At 38.9% G+C, this 20204-nt stretch overlaps 1 protein-coding gene across 1 annotated transcript in view; it reads right to left on the bottom strand.

Moving 5' to 3' along the window:
- DNAH5 (dynein axonemal heavy chain 5) overlaps nt 1-20204 on the bottom strand; it is a 332345-nt gene that overhangs the window by 118108 nt on the left and 194033 nt on the right. The window contains exons 40-47 of the mRNA XM_008975442.5: nt 19776-19883; nt 16844-16997; nt 14047-14193; nt 11115-11356; nt 8176-8352; nt 6589-6790; nt 5574-5716; nt 4114-4248 (exon numbers count right to left, since the gene is read on the bottom strand). Of these exons, the coding sequence (XP_008973690.3) occupies nt 4114-4248; nt 5574-5716; nt 6589-6790; nt 8176-8352; nt 11115-11356; nt 14047-14193; nt 16844-16997; nt 19776-19883 (1308 nt within the window). The remainder of the gene's footprint in view (nt 1-4113; nt 4249-5573; nt 5717-6588; nt 6791-8175; nt 8353-11114; nt 11357-14046; nt 14194-16843; nt 16998-19775; nt 19884-20204) is intronic.

The following is a 20204-nucleotide window of genomic DNA, read 5'->3' on the forward strand; positions in this document are numbered from 1 at the left end:
GAAGCATGTGGGTGCACAGCACAGCAGAGCACATGGACCCTGGTTTCCAGCTGTTTCCAGCTTAGGTTCTGCCACCAACTAAGTGAATTCAGACAATGCTTGAATCTCCTTCCACCCAAGTACATCAGTCTTAACCGTAAAACCTGACATTTTAAGAGAGCTTTATGACACAAATATACTTTCACATATTATCTCTTAGGAAACTAGTCTTCAAACTGTGCTCTGAGGAGCCAAAAGGATTTTCTGCAAACACAGGGATCCCTTGCAGGAAGAAAAGATGAGGCTGGAATGGGCTGCAGGACCCCAGCTCCAATTCCACCAAAGCAAATCCATGGTTACTTATTTCATAGATTAATCTACTGCACAAGATGTCACTTGGAAAAGTGGTTCTGGGTCCAAAAAACACTGTGGAATTTCCTTCCAGGTCTAGGAGTCTTATTTTTTAAAAAATAAAACCTATTGCTATGCCACCATTTGTAAGATGGTAGCTATATTCAAAAAACTTTATAATTATTTTTAGAAATCTTTTCAGAAATTATCTTAATTTTTGCTTTCTTCTTTTCACCTTCTTGTATTGCTTAAATTTCTACTTCTATGTATGAATTACTTTCAAAAATAAAAAATTAATATTAGTTTGGGGGGGAAAATGAGGAATCTTTCTTAAAAAACGGACTAAATTCCCTTAGCCAAAAGATGGAGTGACTGTATAATTTTTGTCCAAACTTTTGATAGTGGCAAAGGATGCTATTAATTATTAATCTGAGACAATGAAAGTAACCTGGATTGTCCGAGGCAAAAAGTGACAGTCCCTTCTACTGATGAAAGATGTGAAAGTTACATCATGATGAAAACAACCTGTGAAGTAACAGACACGCGCCCTTCATTGGACAGTGTGCCATCTTGGTAACAGCTGAGAAATGGACAGTATCTATTTTCTCATCTACAATTTCAGTTTGGTTGGGATCCAGATATGTGGGAGATGCAGAGACAAATGCTCTGCTCCATCAGCCCTGTTTAGCATGAATGACTGAAAATTACAGTGAGAAAGTTAATTACAACAGTTTGGCTAATTGAAAGCTTTCTAAAACTAATGAGTCTTGCTTAATAGAAATCCCTGATGCTCCACAGTCAAAACAGTCTCTGGCACGAAACAGAGTGGATGATCCTGTGATGCTTCTGAACAGAAAAAAGAAATAGTGATGTGTTAACTCCATCTTAACACTGAAGAACAGTGGGGAATCTGGCTAAAGCCATGTGTATCAGATAATGGGAGCCTAAGGAATACTTCACTCTTCTTCTATTTATTATATTTGAATATGGTACCACTTCTAGAAATTTATTATATGGTTTATGAATTTGTATATCAAACAACAGGTTTTCTAGATAACATATGGCTTTTTCCAGGAAATGAGTACATATTTCATGTTAAAGAGACAGAAACCACAGATCTTTAATACCTGGAAGAGAGAAACGTCACAGAGTTGGTAACAAAAACGCAGTGACAAGGCCTCATTGCATAATAAAAGATTGGACTGGCCTTTGTTCCTGGCTCCTGGGATGGAGTCTTTAAACCCTGGAAATTTCCTGAGTGATAGAAAGGACTCACATGGGCCCCTCATACCACTCATGCCAACCACTCATCACCAGCCATGTGATGAGAAGGTTGAAGTTTTAAGTCACATGATATCAGTTGACCTGGGAGGGGAGCTGATGGAGATTTGAGTTCAGTCTTAAAGATCTTGGCTGGGCACAGTGACTCACGCCTGTAATCCCAGCACTTTGAGAGGCCCAGGCGGGCAGATCATGAGGTCAAGAGATCAAGACCATCCTGGACATCATGGTGAAACCCCATCTCTACCAAAAATACAAAAATTAGCGGGGTGTGGTAGCCCATGCCTATAGTCCCAGCTACTCAGAAGGCTGGGGCAGGAGAATTGCTTGAACCCAGGAGGTGGAGGTTGCAGTGAGCCAAGATCACACGACTGCACTCCAGCCTGGTGACAGAGCAAGGCTCCGTTTCAAAAAAAATAAAAAGATCTGAGTCTCGTCCTATGGCCAATGATGTAATCAAGTATGCCTATGTAATAAAACCCCAATAAAAACCCAGGACACCAAGGCTCAGGTGAGTGTCCAGGTTGGTGATATACATGATATGCCTGGAAGGTAGCACATCCTGAGGACAGGGAAGGTTTGCATTTGAGACCCTCCCAAACCTTGCCCTCTTTATCTTTTCTTTTGACTGACACTTATTTGTATCTTTGCAAGAAAGCTGTAATGATAAGCATAGCATTTCTCCGAGTTCTGTAAGTCATTCTAGTGAATTATGGAAACTGAGAGGGCTGAGGGAATGGCCTAATTTGTAGCCACTTGGTCAGAGGTATGGGTCTCTTGAGAACCCCTGAGCTTGTGGCTGGTGTCTGAGTGAGGGCAGTCTTGTGGGGACTCGGCCCTTCACTTCTGAAGTCTGCATTAGCTCTGCCATAGTTACAATCAGAACTACATTGTAGGCCTAAAGAGTTCATACAGTCTCATGAAGTGTGGATCATTAGAAAATCACCCCACATAATGAAAAAATATCACACTCTGATCTGATTTTTTTAAAACCTTTATCCTCAAATAATGTTATAATTATAACCTTTAAAGAGAATGTCCTCCTAAGGTAAAACTAACAAAAGCTCTTCAATTGTAAAGCGGTATTAAAGGAACACATACAATGTTAGCATCTTGCCAGCCTAGGGTAATTTAATGTGTCCTTTCCCAAACACGAAAATGCCACTGCTAAGTCACTGCAATTTGGGGTTGACCATCCATCCAGATCTGCCCACCCAGACACTATATGAATGGTATTTATTTGATAGAAAGATAGCCCATACTGGAAATCCTGTCTCCTCCAGAAGAGTATAATGAAGCTGACAGTCTTATTTAGAAGTTTAATCAATGATCTTAGTGTATTGGCACTCTGCTGTCACCAGTTAAATTAAGTGATAAAAAGGCGTGATTTAACCATGCCTTCAACAAGTTTCATTGCTCTGATATTTTCATTCCAACAGCTAAAGAACAACAAAGTTCATTAAAAGCAAAGTTCTTTGGATTTGTGTTCCCCTAAAAATTTCCCTTCTATTTGCAATTTATGACATGTATCTTCTGGTGATATATTAATGTGCTAATAAAAATATGAGAGATAATTTGCAAATCACTGAAGCATGTACTGACATTTAGGATTTCCTCCTCAGTTTCAATAAGGTCTTGTACAATTTAGGACCAGGAGAAAAAGAACTATTTAAGCCACTGCAAATCTAGGTCATTCCTGGTGGTTTCATTGGGAAAAAAAAAATAATGCAAACTTGAGGGTTTTTTTTTCTCTCACACTTCTGTGATACATAGAGCAAAATATTTCATATCTAAGGGTCTAAGATTTTATACCTTGTTGCAATTGAGCATGGGAGCTAGGGTGGAATGTTAAGTCGGGGAACAACAAGATTAAAGCGGCATTTTAGGAAATAAGGAGTGGAAGGTATAAAAGCTAGACTGAAAGAGAATTCAACTTGAACCAATCATAGCTGGGGATTCTTCCATGCCAATAACCTGGTATGCAATCATGCAGAAGTGGATTACCTAGAGGTAAACCAGGAGCATGAAGATAAAGAAATAGATGTGAAATGCATTTCTTTTGGTACTGTAACAGCCTTTGAGACCTGAGCAAGAGGGACGCATTAAAGATGATTACAAAGTGCCTAGCCTAAAAGAGTATTAGGAACACCTTCAGGCAAGCAGACTCTAGGGAAAGGAAGTAGGTTTAGGTGGGGAATAAATGATTTTCTTTCAGTTTTGGATTTTGCGTGTTCACAATATTTTCTACATAGATATTTTAAACCGCATTGAGGCCTATAGCACCTTATATAAGCTTTTAATGTTTCCATAATTTAAGATGTTATATTCTAACTAGGGAAACTATTGCAGTTGAATAATTGAAAGAACGGAAGACGTACGTGGGTGATTTATCATGGCTATGAAAATTCAGATGAGATTCAATCTAAGCAGAATAGTAGAGATTTGAGCCTCCAAAGTTCATCACAAACTTGGGCTTACTGAGCCATACCAAAGAGCCAGTACCTGGAACATCAGTGGGGTGGTTGCAGAAGAAAAATTCAGACTCTTGATCATGTGACATTCAGGATCATATTTTGACATAAATCCTTTAATTATTACTGTTTTGGCTGTTCCTTGTTCACCAATTAATAGCACAGCCTAAAATAGAGGGAATTGAAAAAAAAAGAAATGAAATAAATGAGTGTGATGGGCTGAATTTGTCCCCCCAAAATTCATATGCTGAATCTTCAACCCCTAGTACCTTAAAATGTGATTCTATTTGGAGATAAGGTCTTTAAAGAGGTGACTAAGGTAAAATAAAGCTGTTGGATGCGGCTTATTCCACTCTAACTGGTGTCCTTATAAGAAGAAGAAATTTGTGGCCAGGTGTGGTAGCTCACACCTGTAATCCCAGCACTTTGGGAGGCTGAGGTAGGCGGATCACCTGAGGTCAGGAGTTCGAGACCAGCCTGGCCAACATGGTGAAACCCCATCTGTACTAAAAATACAAAAATTAGCCAGGTGTGGTGGTGTGCACCTGTAATCCCAGCTACTCGGGAGGCTGAGGCAAGAGAATTGCTTGAACCCGAGAGGCAGACGTAGCAGTGAGCCCAGATTACACTATTGCACTCTAACCTGGGTGACAGAGACTCCATCTCAAAAAAAAAAAAAAAAAAAAAAAAAAAAGAAGAGGAAATTTGTATACACAAAGAAACGCCATGGGAAGACACAGTGAGAAGGCAGCCATCTACCAGCCAAGGAGAGGCGCCTCTGAAGAACCCCAGCCTGCCAACACCTTCATCCTGGACTTTCAGCCTCCAGAAGAGAGAGAAAAGAAACTGCTGTTGTTTAGGCCACCTAGGCTGTGGTATTTGGTTACAGCAGCCCTAGCAAACTAGCTCAGCGATCAAAGCAGAAGGAATCCTTTGGGGAAAAGCAAGTCAAAATTTACTTTCTGTCAACTCATACATAAGAAATAATTACTTACTTATGAATTAGAACTATTCAACTCATATTTTAGTGGGGAATAATAAAGGAATAGTAGGTTAGGTGACATTTTCGTGTATTCTAAACTGCAACATAAAACATTTTATAATAAATGCAGGATGCTTCATGTTGGCTGGGCACGGTGGCTCACGCCTGTAATCCCAGCACTTCGGGAGGCCGAGGCGGGCAGATCACGAGGTCAGGAGATCGAGACCATGCTGGCTAACATGGTGAAACCCTGTCTCTACTAATAAATACAAAAAATTAGCCGGGCATGGTGGTGGGCACCTGTAGTCCCAGCTACTCAGGAGGCTGAGGCAGGAGAATGGCGTGAACCCAGGAGGTGGAGCCTGCAGTGAGCCAAGATCGCGCCACTGCACTCCAGCCTGGGCGACAGAGTGAGACTCCGTCTCAGTAAATAACTAAATAAATAAATGCAGGATGCTTCATGTCTCCCCTTAAAATATGCTACAGTTAATAAAAATTAAAAGTCATACCTTGCCCTGTTTAGCAATGGTTTGAATTAGAAAGTCAGTCCTCACATTGTCAACATTTGGCACCAGAATAGAAGCATACTCTGGGGTGGTATCAGACGGATACAGGTATTCCTGGGTACGCGTATTCCAGTGCGTCCATGTACCTGAGGTGAACAGAGGACATTTCCATCTCCATATTAATAATTCAACTCCGAACTGTAATGAGCAGACATCCTTGAAATCTTATGAGGTCACCTTCCAAATTCTCCCCATAAAATGAAGATCATTAAAATTAGAGATCTAAGTACATAAGTATGTGTTAGCTGAGTCAAAACGTCCCAAGGAACAATTTCAAGGTGGTAAACCTAGGAAATACTAGGAAGTATTTTGGAATTTTTTAAAAATATATATTAGTTTTCAATAGCATGAAGTATGTATAAAAATACAGAACAGAGTGAGAGTAGTGTGTATCTAAAATCATTAGTCACTTTCAAATGTCTAATCTCACACTTTTCATTAGGCAAAAGATCCTAGGCCGATGCATATGTATATTAAATAGTTAATACATTATTATACACCCACAGATATGTACTTCATTTTCTGTATAAATGTACTTTATATATTTATACATACACCAATAACCTTAAAGTATATATACATACAGAGATAGAGATATACAGCTATAGATACACACGTATTTGGCAAAAATATACTTTAAACTTTGTGACTTTTATACAAATTGCTGATTATATTGAATGAGTGACAGAAATGGATCTGATTTGGTTTTTTAAATGTTTCTTAATTCATTGAAAGTTTAGTGCACAATACATTTAACAAGAGGAAAATGTGCATTTGAAATACAAAGTAGATTTTTTAAAAAGAAACCACTGTTCACTTTCTTCACACACGAACGTTTTCATATCTTACAGCCAATAATTATAAATCTCATTTAGAAAAAATATATATGGTGTAAATATTGGCCATGTAGGAAAGAACGGCCCCCATGGGTTCCGTCTGGACGGGCAGGTGTCCTCACCGTCGGGCGCCACGTAGTAGTCGAAGGCGGTGTCCCCGGGCCCCGCTGGCGGCGGCAGCTCCAGCGTCCCTGTGGGCCGAGAGCGCAGCCAGAGCTCCAGGCGGCGCCGTCCGTCCAGCTCCAGCGCCGCCCCCGCGCTCCACAGCAGCGCGAACACGAACAGCCGCCCCAGGTGAGCCCGGCTCACCTCCCCGCCTTGCTCCTGAGAAGGAAAGACACTTTTTTTTAATAACTTGATTCTGAAACCCAAACGTTGCTCTAGGGTTTCAATGGAAACAGTAAACATAGAAACAAGACACTAGTTGCCCTCCACGAACAAGGGAAAGGATGAATACAACTGGAGAACAAATGAAGAACTGATCTCTGAGAATAGCAAGCTGCCTTTAAACATAATAGGGTTGGCCGGGCACGGTGGCTCATGCCTGTACTCCCACCACTTTGGGTGGCCGAGGCGGGCGGATCATGAGGTCAGGAGATCGAGACCATCCTGGCTAACATGGTGAAACCCTGTCTCTACTAAAAATACAAAAAAAAAAAAAAAAAATTAGCCGAGGGTGGTGGCGGGCGCCTGTAGTCCCAGCTACCCGGGAGGCTGAGGCAGAAGAATGGCATGAACTTGGGAGGCGGAGCTTGCAGTGAGCTGAGATGGCGCTACTGCACTCCAGCCTGGGTGACAGAGCGAGACTCCATGTCAAAAAAAAAAAAAAAAAAAAAAAAAAAACAGGGTTTATCACAGCACTGTTCACCACAGTCAAGACTTGGAGACAACCTAAGTGTCCATCAACAGATGAATGGATAAAGAAAAGTGCTACATACACACAAGGGAGTACTATTCAGCCATAAAAAAGAATGAGAGCCTGTCATTTGAACAACATGAATGGAACTGGAGGTTATTATGTTAAGTGAAATAAGCCAGACGCAGAAAGACAAACTTGGTATATTCTCATGCATTTGTGGGAGCTAAAAATTAAAACAATTGAAGTCATGGAGATAGAGTAGAAGGATGGTTACCAGAGGCTAGGAAGGGGAGTGGGGAGGGGGGAGGAAATGGGGATGATGAATGGGTGCAAAAATACACAGTGATTGCAGTCAGCAATAATTTGTTGTGCATTTTAGAGTAACTGAGGGAATCCAATTGTAATGTTCATAACACAAAGAAATGAAGAATGAGGTGATAGATACCCCATTCACCTTGATGTGGTTATTACACATAGCATACCAGTATCAAAATATCTCATGTACCCCATAAATATGTATAACTACTATGTACCCACAAAAATTAAAAATTAAAACACGCACACAGTAATAATTTTGGGATACCTGTTGCATGACTTTGTTAACCTGCAACTAAATTCCAAATCCATGGTTAGCTGTATTTTTTGTTAAAGGGATATGAAAAAATAAGTATATATGTGGGATCCATGTTTGAAATATTCCCCCTCCCCAACAGCTCTAACCAAATCTAATTTCAAATATAGTACTCTCTGTATAGCATGGCTACATTAATAAGAGAGAAAATATAGTACTCTCTGTGCAGCATGGCTAAGTTGATAAGAGAGAATTTCTCTAGAAAGTTGAGCAATTTACCTTCAGAGGAATCAGGCCTTGAAGCATGTTAATGCTCTGTGTGATGACAAAGGTCTCCAGCACCTCCATCTTGTATTCTAAGTTCTGGATACAGAAGCGATACAAGTCCGGGAAAGACTCGGTGTACAGCTGACGAAGAATTTCTGCTTCTTGAGGTGAGCGTTTCTTAAGAAAACCCTGTCAGTTCACAGACAAGTGTATTCATGAAACTTATTAGCACACTAGGAAAATGGTCATTTGGGGACAAAAATTTTAAAAGTATCTGTTAATAATGATAATATCTAATGATTATACCACACACTATGTTCCAGGCTTTGTTACAAACTCTTCCACGTATTAATTCACTTAATCTTCAAAACAACCCTACAAGGTAAGAACTGTTATTATCCTCCTTTTACACATGAGGAAACAGAGGCCCAGGAAGTGTAGGTAGCCTGCTCAGGAGCCCACTGCAAGCAGGTGGCAAGGGCAGAATTCAGACGCAGAAAGCCTGGGCCTACATGTTCAGCTACTACACTATCCATATGCTCACAAATGGAGAAATAGTCTTCAACTCTTGATTAAAATATGCTGGGAGAAAATGAGAAGGCACATATATGGAAATAACTCAGGGGGGAAAAGTAAAGAATAAAAGATGAACAAAGGAAATCCATACACAGGTTTTTTTTTCTTTTTTTGAGACAGGATCTTACTCTGTCACTCAGGCTGGAATACAGTGGCATGATCTCAGTTCACTACAACCTCCACCTCCCAGGCTCAGGTGATCCTCTGGCCTCAGCCCCTCAAGCAGCTGGGACCACAAGTGCATGCCACTACACCCAGCTAATTTTTGTAATTTTTGTCGAGACAGGGTTTTGCCATATTGCCCAGGCTAGTCTCAAACTCCTTGTCTCAAGCAATCTGCCTGCCTTGGCCTCCCAAAGCGCTGGGATTACAGGCATATTTTTTTTTAACAGAAAACAAAGATTTACTACAATTAGTTGTTTCTTTTTATTTCTTCTAATTTAATTAATAAACAATGTAGAAAAATATCAAGGATATTCATGAAAATGGAGAATTTGGTCATTTGAGAAACCTAGTATTAAGAAACTGCATCTCATAAATACCACTTAACACACAGCATTTCCTTAAGATGAGGCAAGTTCTCTTAAGGTCAAGAGATCAGCTCATTCTTCACCTCAGTATTCCAAGAAACAATTAGAGACTCTGAACAGAAGCAATAAGATGTTGATTCTGAATTATTCATTAGTTCATGAATTTACCATGATTCTACCTCGACAAAAACATAACACAGCACTTTTGAGTTGATGGAACCGAAAGACGACATTCACTAGGGCAGGTAACCAGGTTGGCTCCCTGAAGCTGACAGATTGTCAGCAACACAACTTTTCAATTACTCTGCCCTCTAGTAACTCTCAGAGCTGGCCTTCCTGTTCTAAACATTTCCAATCTGATTCTTCTCATGAGTCTTGCTTTTCCTAACAATTTCCAAAAAAGAAAATGCATTATTTAAAACATATAGGATATTATGAGGTGGGTATAGCATTAAAGTAAAGGTCTTATTCAGTCTCAGTATGGACAGACTATAGCAAGAGCTTATTTTATAAATAGCAAACTCATGCATTAGCTAGTATTCCTTAGCTAGTTGTATAAAAGTATTTTTCAAAAACCTTTTTGAAATTGAAGTATTTTGGAAAAATCATATATATACATTTTCACTGGTAGTTTGCTGTACCTGTGGTTTCCAAGCCTGGCTATGTGAAAAAAAAATGTTGTGGCACTAAAAAGAAAAAAAAAAAAAAAAAAACAATCCTGAGTTGCCTCCCAGAGATTCTAATTTGGTAAGATTGAAGTGTAACCCAATCATCTGTATTTTAAAGAATTGTCATTAGTGATTACTTTTGCAAAAACAGGGTTGCAACCCTCTGCTTTTATTCTCCTTAATGGGTGGATAATCTAATTGTGAAATCTGAAAACTTTACAACTATTTTTAGTGACACATTCAACTCTATGTCAACATCATTTTGCTATATGATTCCCTCCTTCTTCCCATCTTCATACCAAATCTAAAGCCTTTTGCAACAGAGTTGAGTAAATTCTGGAAAGACATTAGTAAAAAGTTAGGATATAACCATATAGAAATAAAAGTTTGAAAATGTAATGATATAATGTAAATAAACATCTACTTTATTTAAATTAGGAATTTAAATGTTTTCAATCAAAATCATCTCCGAAAAACTTAGGTGATGAAAGTAATCAATATAACCAACTATGTAAAACAAGATTTTTCATGTGGCTTATCTAATAAACATTCTGCCTTACATTATAATATTTACATAGCAAAATATCTAAGTATGCAAGGCATTTATTTATAATATAATTTTGATCAATATATTCTACGATATATTGCTGGTAATAAAATAATATACCTGATTATGAATTGATGAGATGTTGTCTGAAATATTATTGCCAAGTTCAAATTTGGAACTAACGTTATAACTAATGAATCTCATAAAAATTCCTTATATGCAATTTTAATAAACTGACTCCAAGTTAATGTTCTAAGATGGTCCTCCTAAACTTTATGTGAATGTGTACCTTTCAAAAATATCATGAATCCCCAGATTGATCAAATTAAATTTTACTTATTCAGTCCTCAGACACAGTTTGGCAAGACTGTTGGTTCATACAGGCCTGGCAATTACTCTACAACCCAGAGGTTGGAAATCCCAGTTCAAAAGTGATTGGAAGAGTAATGAAGAAATATGTTAGGAGCAATCAGGGTTTGAATGTCCCAGTGCATTCAAGGTATCTTCCACAAACATTAGCATAAAAATACAGTTACACTGCCATCTGCAGAAAAATTGGCACACACACTAAAAGAATGCTAAAGGATCTGTTTTCCTTTTTAATTATACAAAAGAAGGATTCAATTATACCTCAAGAATAGGACTCCAATCAAGGATAGAAGAGCTCATGAAAACCATTCCATTTCTTGAGACGGTGGCAGGAGAAGCATTGTCAATGTTATGAGGCTCGAAAATGATCTTGCAGTTTGGAGCCATGGGAATCCGATCACCATTGGCAAGGGTTAGAGTTTTGTTATCATCCAAAACAGAATTCAGATTTTCAATCCAGATGGCATCTACTGGACCATCAAGAATTATCCAGATATGTTCCCCTAGAATACCCCACCAAAGGGAAAAAAAAATACATACACTCATGCAGTGCATGTACACATAAGTTTAAAATAGCTTGAAGAACTATTATATTCGATGTAATTTTCATTAATTTTTAAATACAGTTTTGCTCCAAATGATTACCTTGTTTTATTACAAAGGATCTTCAAAGATCTTTATATAGCAGTCAAGGCCCATAATTAAATCAAAAAGTAGTTTGTTTATTGGACAAATATTCATTGAGCACCTTGCATATGTCACTGTTCTAGGGGCTGAGGATATTGTGGTAAATGAGACAATGTCCTGCTTTTGTAGAGCTTACATTCTAAGAAGTAGAGATGACAAGCAAACAAATAAAAGTTTAACATACAAAAAAACTAAGTAGAATGAGGGCATGGGGCATGGTTTAGATAAGGTGGTCGATAAGATATTCCAGGAAGAGAATGAAGTGATGTAAAGATCTAGAGGTAGAATATTCCAGACAGCAAGAACAGAAAGTGCTAAGCCCCTGAAGCAGATACAGGCTTAGTGTAATACAATGGACTGAATGTTTGTGTTCCCCTAAAATATCCTCATGAACGAGATTAGTGCCCTTATAGACCTCAGAGAACTCCCTTGCCCTTCTGCAACATGGGGTACAGCAAGAAATCAGCAGACTGCAACCATGAAGAAAGCCCTCCCCAGAACCCGACCATGCTGGCTCCCTGATCTCAGACTTCCAGCCTCTGGAACTATGAGAAGTGAATGTCTATTGTTTATAAGCCACCCAGTCTCTAGCATCCCAAACTAAGGTGATCACGTTCCAGGAACAGTAAGAAGTTGAACCTGAAGGGCAAAAAGAGGAGGAAGGGGAGAGGTATATGAGGGCAGTGGGAAAGACAGAGCTATGGAACCCATTCTGGTTTGCACCTAAGTCGAAGGCATCCAACAGAGATCCTCGTAGAGTTGCTGAGTTGGGAATTCAGGAGAGAGGTCAGGGCTGGAGATTAAAATGTGAAAGTCACCAGTTCAGAGATGGGATTTAAAGCTGTGGGACTGGGTAAGTTTCTTCTAGATAAGTGTGGAGAGAGAAGAGGGCTGAAGACAGAGGCTCTGTAACCCTTAGGCTTCTGGCATGGTCTCCTGTGTTTGCTCCCCTTTCTTCCAGACTTCTCAAGGAAGCAGAAGTGGAAAAAGAGCTAGCAGGATGAGGAATCCCTGCAGCCCAGAGAAGGAAGGGTTTCAAGAAGGCAGGTGATCAACTGTGCCGAATGCTCCTCAGGGCAGTACCAGACTGAGAACTGGCAATTTGTATTTGACAAGCTGGAGGTCAGGGGTGTCCTTGATACAGCAATTTCAGAGGAACACTGGGCAAAAAACTTGACGGCAGTCATACAAGGAGATACTTGGAGGTAGAGAAAATGACAAACATCAGCAGATTGCTCAACAAGAATGTCATTGTAAATTTAGGTATTTGATTTAATAATAGCATTCCTCTTAATTTCTCAACTACTACCTTCTCTTACTCACCAACACCATGACCTGTCTTGTGGTTCTAAATTTTCTTTGCTATGCAACAACCGTGGGATAGTCTATTTAAAATAAAATGCTTTGAAAATCCTAATCAAGTGCATTCAACTAGCAATTCAAGTAAAATGGTGATCTAATCACCAGAGTCACTTTGAAAGAAAAAGCATATGTTGCCTTTTTTTAATGTGGAAAGGGGGAAAAAAAAAAACCTCTGAGCTCTTGTTCTTTTAAGTCACATTTGGTCACTGGGTCTGTGTTTACAGTGGATTAGTGGAACAAATCAGGAATAAAATTCAATTTATTTCCAGTAGAACAAAAACAATTTCTAATATGAGCACTTTTTTAAATGAAGCATTTTCATTTCTCTTTCGACAATTTATATTAGTGTTATTAAATGCGAACGTCAATGGTACTACTTTAAACATTTTTCAGAAGGACACTGTTGCCCAAAGGGTAAACCCAGGAAGCCCAAATATCTCCTCCTCCTCCTGCTTCTTTCTCTCTGCAATTGTATTCACTCTGCCTTTGCCTGCTCACTCAGGAGTGAGGAAATCAAATGAGAAGAAAGCTGATGTCACCTCTTCCCACCGAATTTATATTCTGAGAACATTGGGTTCAATTTACAAAGTCCATAAGTGAGGGACTATTCAGACTGAACCGCTAGCCCTTAATGAGTTTGTTTAAACAACTGAACACCAATGTCCATCTACACAGAATAATTTATTAGTTCAATGTAGACTTCATTTTTGCTATATACAATTTTCTCTCCCAAATAACCCATTTTCTCTGTGACTTTATAGAGAAATCAATTCTTTAAAAATAGGCTGTACTTAAATGAGAGCAACACTGGTAAAATATTCAGTGAAAATAGTTATGGTAAAATCACTTTATTCAATACTATCAACTTTCCTTAACAGCTTTTTCCATCTATTTTATTCTAAAATATCACAGGGATACAGACATATTTTTTAGAAAATATTATTTCCTAAAAGGGAGCATTTTAAATACTGTAATCAATAATTCCATTATTTCAACTTTCACAAATATCATACTGATTTATGACTTCTTAGTCTTGGCTAAGATATTATACAGCAAATACAGTTGTTCTACTAATTCTGTATAGCCTCCAAGGATTCTATCTAGAAGTATATATCAAAAATAATCCTTGTAATTTATCTTCTACCTTTCTTTGCTCTTAATGTTTTCCTCCAAAGCGTAGAAAATATCCCATCAGTCCAGTCATTTGTGGCAACGTCCAGCCGACCAAACATCTGTGGGGCAGTAATCGCTTTGGGATTCATCCTCATTTCCCGATGTGGTTTTCCACAATCTATACCAAGTAAATCCAAATTTTAGACATCTCAGATGGGAAGTGAACCATCATTAAGCAACATTGCACTAATGTGTGGTATACTGTCAGCAGGTGCTCAAAATATGAAAACTGCAGAACTACATTGAAAATATGTCTTACTGCATTCTAAGTTATCATAATTAGCTTCATTATACTTTATTGACTAAAGCACTTTTTTATCTTCTTTAGAGAAAATTGCATATTGTTTAGGGGTGAAAAAAGATACCATGCTGGAATTTATGAAGGTACTAATATAATCTGGAAGCTCTCTAAATTTCATGGCTCAAAAAAAATCTTTGGTTTAAGCTACACTAGATTAAATCTTCTGCCTGAAATATCACCTAGAAGATGCCTCATTCACTGCATTATCAGCTTTGATTTGTGATATGTTTTCTTGCTCACCTTGAAAACGATAAGCTAAATGAATTTTGCATGAATCAAGGACTTTCTTTTGTGACCAAGAAATGTATTCAAGAAACGTATTCAAATCTTTCACACCCTAAGCCGACTCTTCAATGGGCTGGGATTCTGTGCATAAGGGACTGTGGTTAATGAGCAGAAGAGTGAACAATAAGGTTTAAAGTATAAAATTATAAAAATGGGCAGGGCGCGGTGGCTCACGCCTGTAATCCCAGCACTTTGGGGGGCCAAGGCGGGCAGATCATGAGGTCAGGAGTTCGAGATCAGCCTGGCCAACACGGTGAAACCCCGTCTCTGCTGAAAATACAAAAATTAGCCGGGCATGGTGGAAGTGCCAAAGCACTTCCTTGCGTATATCATGTTCTCTCCAGTCCCTCCTACTGACACAGACTCTTTTTTCTGCTAAAAACATTTTTTATCAATCTGGGACTCAGCCCTCAAGCCTCGGATGAAGTAGCACCTGGTCTGTATGCCTTTCTATAATTCCTTAGAGGATTTTCTCATCACCTTGGCCTCTACTCATGGGATACTTGTCCAAACCTTCCTTATGGCAATTCCCTGTTGAGTTATAATTATCTCTGTCTATGTCTATGTCCTGCTTCTAATACAGAACCTGACAGATCTTCAAAGTATGCAATATTAAAGACACTTGATGAGATATATGCTGAATCAGGGGACAAATAATATGCATCAGCCCTCCACGTCGTCAGCAGAAGTTAAATTATCTTCTCAACCTTTTGGATTATTAACATTTTCAGTGAGAAACAATGGTTCTTTAAGTAAGATTAATGTTTCCTCTACTACTAAAATCAAAACCAAGTTCATAAACAGCAAACAGTCTAATGATTAATTCTTCTTTGCAAGGAACTTCTCCAGAATCAGTGATGCCATACAGATTACATCATTTAGATATACCATACATAATGTATCTATGTTGTTTAATATTTAGTACTCATTTTGTTCGAGTCATCGTACCGTGTGCATTTAAAGTTTATTGTTAACAGAAGGCAGCTTCATCACTGCAACAAAAATATTATTGAGAAAAATTTGAGAGGAAGAACACAATCATTTAAGAAACATAAAAATCCCAAAACAGAATCTTAACAGCATACATGAAAAACCACGTGATAAGTCCTGCAGGTTGGAGTGGTCCATTTTGGTAGAGGTAGATGTTAGCTGAGAACACACTTTATCTCAGTCTGAGGACTGCCTGGTAGAGTCCTGATAGACAGAATTCACTTCCTCCAATAACTGAGGAAACAAAGACCAAATCCAACACCTGCAGGGTCCCACAGTAAATACTGGCAATCCTCAGCAACCACCAACAACGTACCGGTGTTGCATCAGTAGCAGTGCACTGAGGTTCCGGGAACTGCCTGAAAGCCCACCCAGGTACCTCTTTGCTGGATGGGCTTTCAGTCAGCTCCTAGAACCTCAATGCACTGCTATATATTTTGCATTCCAACCGCCAAGGTTCTGTGACATTTTGGAATGTCTACAGGATGCCAATATTTTTAGAAAGAGAGTCATCCATGTCTGATCAGAACCAGAGAATACAAGAATAATCATGAATGTGGTAATGTCCATTATCCTTAGATGACTTTAGATGTAAGGCTTAGGGACATCTGGAAATGAAATGCATTTATTTAACTTCACCAAAATAAATCTGATTCCAAATGGGAAGGTAATTTATGATTGGGATTGGGATGACTTCGGCATATAGAACATAAGAGTTGGGTGTGGAATTATTTTCTATTTATTGGGAGACAGTGTGTTGTGTTTTGTTTTTACTGGGAAATGGCATGGTATGTTGGGAAAACTGGGCTTTATTAAGCGCGCCCTGACCTTAACTCTGAGTCCCATCACTTACCATCTTTGTGACCTTGGGCATTTTTGAATTTGAGCCTTGATTTTTATACAAAATGGGGATAATAATAACCACCTCTCAAGATCATTGTGAAAATCAAATTACATAACATATGTAAAACATACAGTGCAGTGCATAAAGTCACCTAAAAATGTTTTTCTTTTCTCTCTGGTTCATTAATATAATATGTTATCTCTAAAATGTTCCCAATAATTAATAAAGCAGTATTTCCTCCTATAAAAATATATTATTGTATCTGCCTGTGTATCCCTCTTGGGCATTCAAATGGGTCACCACTATTTAAATGGGCCACCCCAGGCATTGACCTTGGCTGCCCTGTACCTGTCATGGCTCTCATCAAGGTGTGTATGCAGGTGGTCTTCCCAGCCCCACTGGGCCCCAGAGTCATCATCCCATGTCGCACCCTCTGCGTTTCGAATAGCTGGATGACCTTCAGTTTCCAAGGAGGATGGTTGATTAAACCAGCTTCTTCAACCTGAAAACATAAAAGAATCCCCACATTCAAACACAACAATGACGGCCGGACACGGTGGCTCACGCCTGTAATCCCAACAATTTGGGAGGCCGAGGCAGGCAGATCACAAGGTCAGGAGTTCAAGACCAGCCAGGCCAACATGGTGAAACCCCGTCTCTACTAAAAAAATATAAAAATTAGCCAGGCACAGTGGTGGGCACCTGTAGTCCCAGCTACTTGGGAGGCTGAGGCAGGAGAATTGCTTGAACCTGGGAGGCAGAGGTTGCAGTAAGCCGAGATCGCACCACTGCACTCCAGCCTGGGCAACAGAGCAAGACTCCATCTCAAAAAAAAAAAAAAAAAAAAAGAAACACGTCAATGACAATCTCAATTTACCATTGTGCCACAAAAAAATACACAGACATAGGGAGGAAGGAGGAGGATTTACTGTTTAATGAGTACAGAGTTTCAATTTGGGATGATAAAAAAGGTTCTGAAGATGGATGGTGGTGATAACAGTTGCTCAACAATGTAAGTGTGCTTAATTCTTCTTAAAAATGATTAAAATGTAAATTTTATGTTGTATTTTTACCATAATAAAAAATATATTGCATGAAAAATACATATTTACATAGATAAAAATCTAGCTGAATGTAATGAAGATGTTATCCCAAACTAATAAGAAATATCTGCATTTATCTTTGGGAACTGAAAACATTTATATAAATATTCTATTGAATGAACCTCTGAGGAGCAACTTAAAAATAAAGACTCAAACAGCAAAATGTATTTTAAATGTTTAATTTAAAAGGTGATACTTATAACTAGAAAAATGGATAGCATACTATGTTGATTGAAACTCCATATAAATTTCAAGCTGTCTTTATATGTCCACTGCAGAGTTTCTATCTATCAATGCATGTATGGAAGTTACTCTGTGCCAAATATTATTCTAAGATCAATCTTTATAATAACATGATGGAAATCTTTATAATAACATGATGGAAGGGATGCTATTAACATCTTCCTTTTACAGATAAGGAAATTGAAGCAGAGTGACTGAGCAATTTGCCCAAGATGATCAGCTTGTGAAACTATGGAATGCAGATTTAAGACCAAGAAGTTCAAATCCATGGTCTATGCACTTAATCGTCATGCTATGCTTGAACTCACAGTACGTAATGATTTCAATTTTACTTAAATAATTTTTTATAATAATCATGTATCACTTTATGCTATGATTTGCTCTTCAGATTTTTATATGCTACAAATTACTGACGTAAGTCATCATATCAATTACTTAATGCTTAGCTTTTTTATATTTTTATATTTTTTTTAGAGATAGAGTCTCATTTCTGTCTCCCCATGTTGGAGTGCAGTGGCATGATCACAGCTCACTGCAGCCTCAAAGTCCCAGGCTCAGGTGATCCTCCTGCCTCAGCTGCGTGAGTAGTTGGGACTATAGACATGCACCACTGCACCAGGCTAATTTTTTAATTTATTTGTAGAGACAAGGTCTCGCTATGTTGCTCAGGCTAGCCTCAAGTAGCCTATCCCCCAACGTTGGCCTATCAAAGCACTGGGACTATTGGCATGAGTCACCACCCCTGGCCCAATACTTAGCTTTTAGGTAGTGTTAAAATTAGCCAAAAGATGAAGAAACCACTTGCAGACAAATTATCACTCTTACCTCATCAGAAAATTCAGACATTTATATACTAAATTTTTAAAGCAAAATATAAACTAAGTACTGATACATTTTGATTTCCTTTTTTTTTTCTTTTTCATTTGTTTGTTTGTTTTTGAGACAGAGTGTCCCTCTGGCACTCAGGCTGGAGTGCAGTGGTGCAATCACTGCTCACTGCAGCCTCAGCCTCCCAGGCTCAAGTGACCCTCCCACCTCAGCATCCAGAGTAGATGGGACTATAGGCACATGCCACCATGCCCAACTAATTTTTTGGATTTTTGGTAGAGACAGGGTTTCACCATGTTGCCTAGGCTGGTCTCAAACTCCTGGGCTCAAGCGATCCACTCACCTTGGCCTCCCAGAGTGCAGGGATTACAGGCATGAGCCACCACACCTGGCCACATTTGATTTTTATTACAAATATTTTCAAGGAATTGAAGTGCAATTTATAAATATGAGCTAATCACCACTTCTATAAAACATTTTTTTCCAAACTCTTCTTCATAGAAAAAGAAATTGAGGCATAAGGTTTACGTAATTAATTTTCATTCCTAGGAAGACTATAAAAAGTTAAAGCTGCACCAAGTACCATGGGAAGTCCAGAGACATCATGATATACATAGTGTGGTGGGTTCCCCCACCCTACCCACCGTATCCCACCCCCAGAGTCTGAGCAAGAAGCCACAAGTACTGAGGAAAGAGAAGCCACATGAGATCACTGCAAATAACACGCAGAGGCAGGCGACACAGCAAACACCAGGGCAGAAACAAGCTAAGCCAAGCTCCAGAGAGGCAGCCAGATGAGCCCCATCCACCCTCTGCTGACCAATCACATTTCATTTCTGCATCTGCTATGGAATGGTTTCCACCAATAACAGGGCTACTCGCACATGACTAGCTGGACATTTGGCTGTGCAATGGTAGGAGACCCAGGGCAAGGGGAGTTTGACTCGTGGTGTGCATTGGCCTCCCTTAAGACAGCAGTGTTAGCCTCACTGTTGTTATTTTTGCTGCTCAGAGTGCATAGGTTGGAGCCACAGCAGCCCCACTTTATTCCCATTAAATTCAGATGAAACAGACACCAGCCCTCGATGCCCTGTGAAGCATATTACCTGTCTACTAATTGCTGCTTCCAGTTCAGGGTAACCTGCCTTGTCCAGAAGAATATTTGGAAAGAGATCTTCAATCAAACTCAAAAACAAGGGTTCATCCTCATCAATCTAAAAAAGAAAATGGGAAATCAGACCAATTATTCTGGTATAAACATAGCAATATGCAGATAAACTGGAAATGCCCAACACAGTCCGGGTTATTGCAATGTAACCACTAACAAATAACATATCACCTTTATTGAAGTTAAGAAATATTTTCCTCATCTTTCCCATAAATTAAAAAAAATAAAATAAAGAGGAAAAGAACAGGGAGAAAGGAAAGAAATGGAAGGAAGACAATACTGTCTATGTGACAATCTTTCCATAAATTAGTCAGTTTTGGGGGATACCATATAGTCTACAATTTTTAATTTAAACTTAAAAGAATTT

Source organism: Pan paniscus, chromosome 4, assembly GCF_029289425.2.
Source record: "Pan paniscus chromosome 4, NHGRI_mPanPan1-v2.0_pri, whole genome shotgun sequence".
Lineage (NCBI taxonomy): Eukaryota > Metazoa > Chordata > Mammalia > Primates > Hominidae > Pan > Pan paniscus.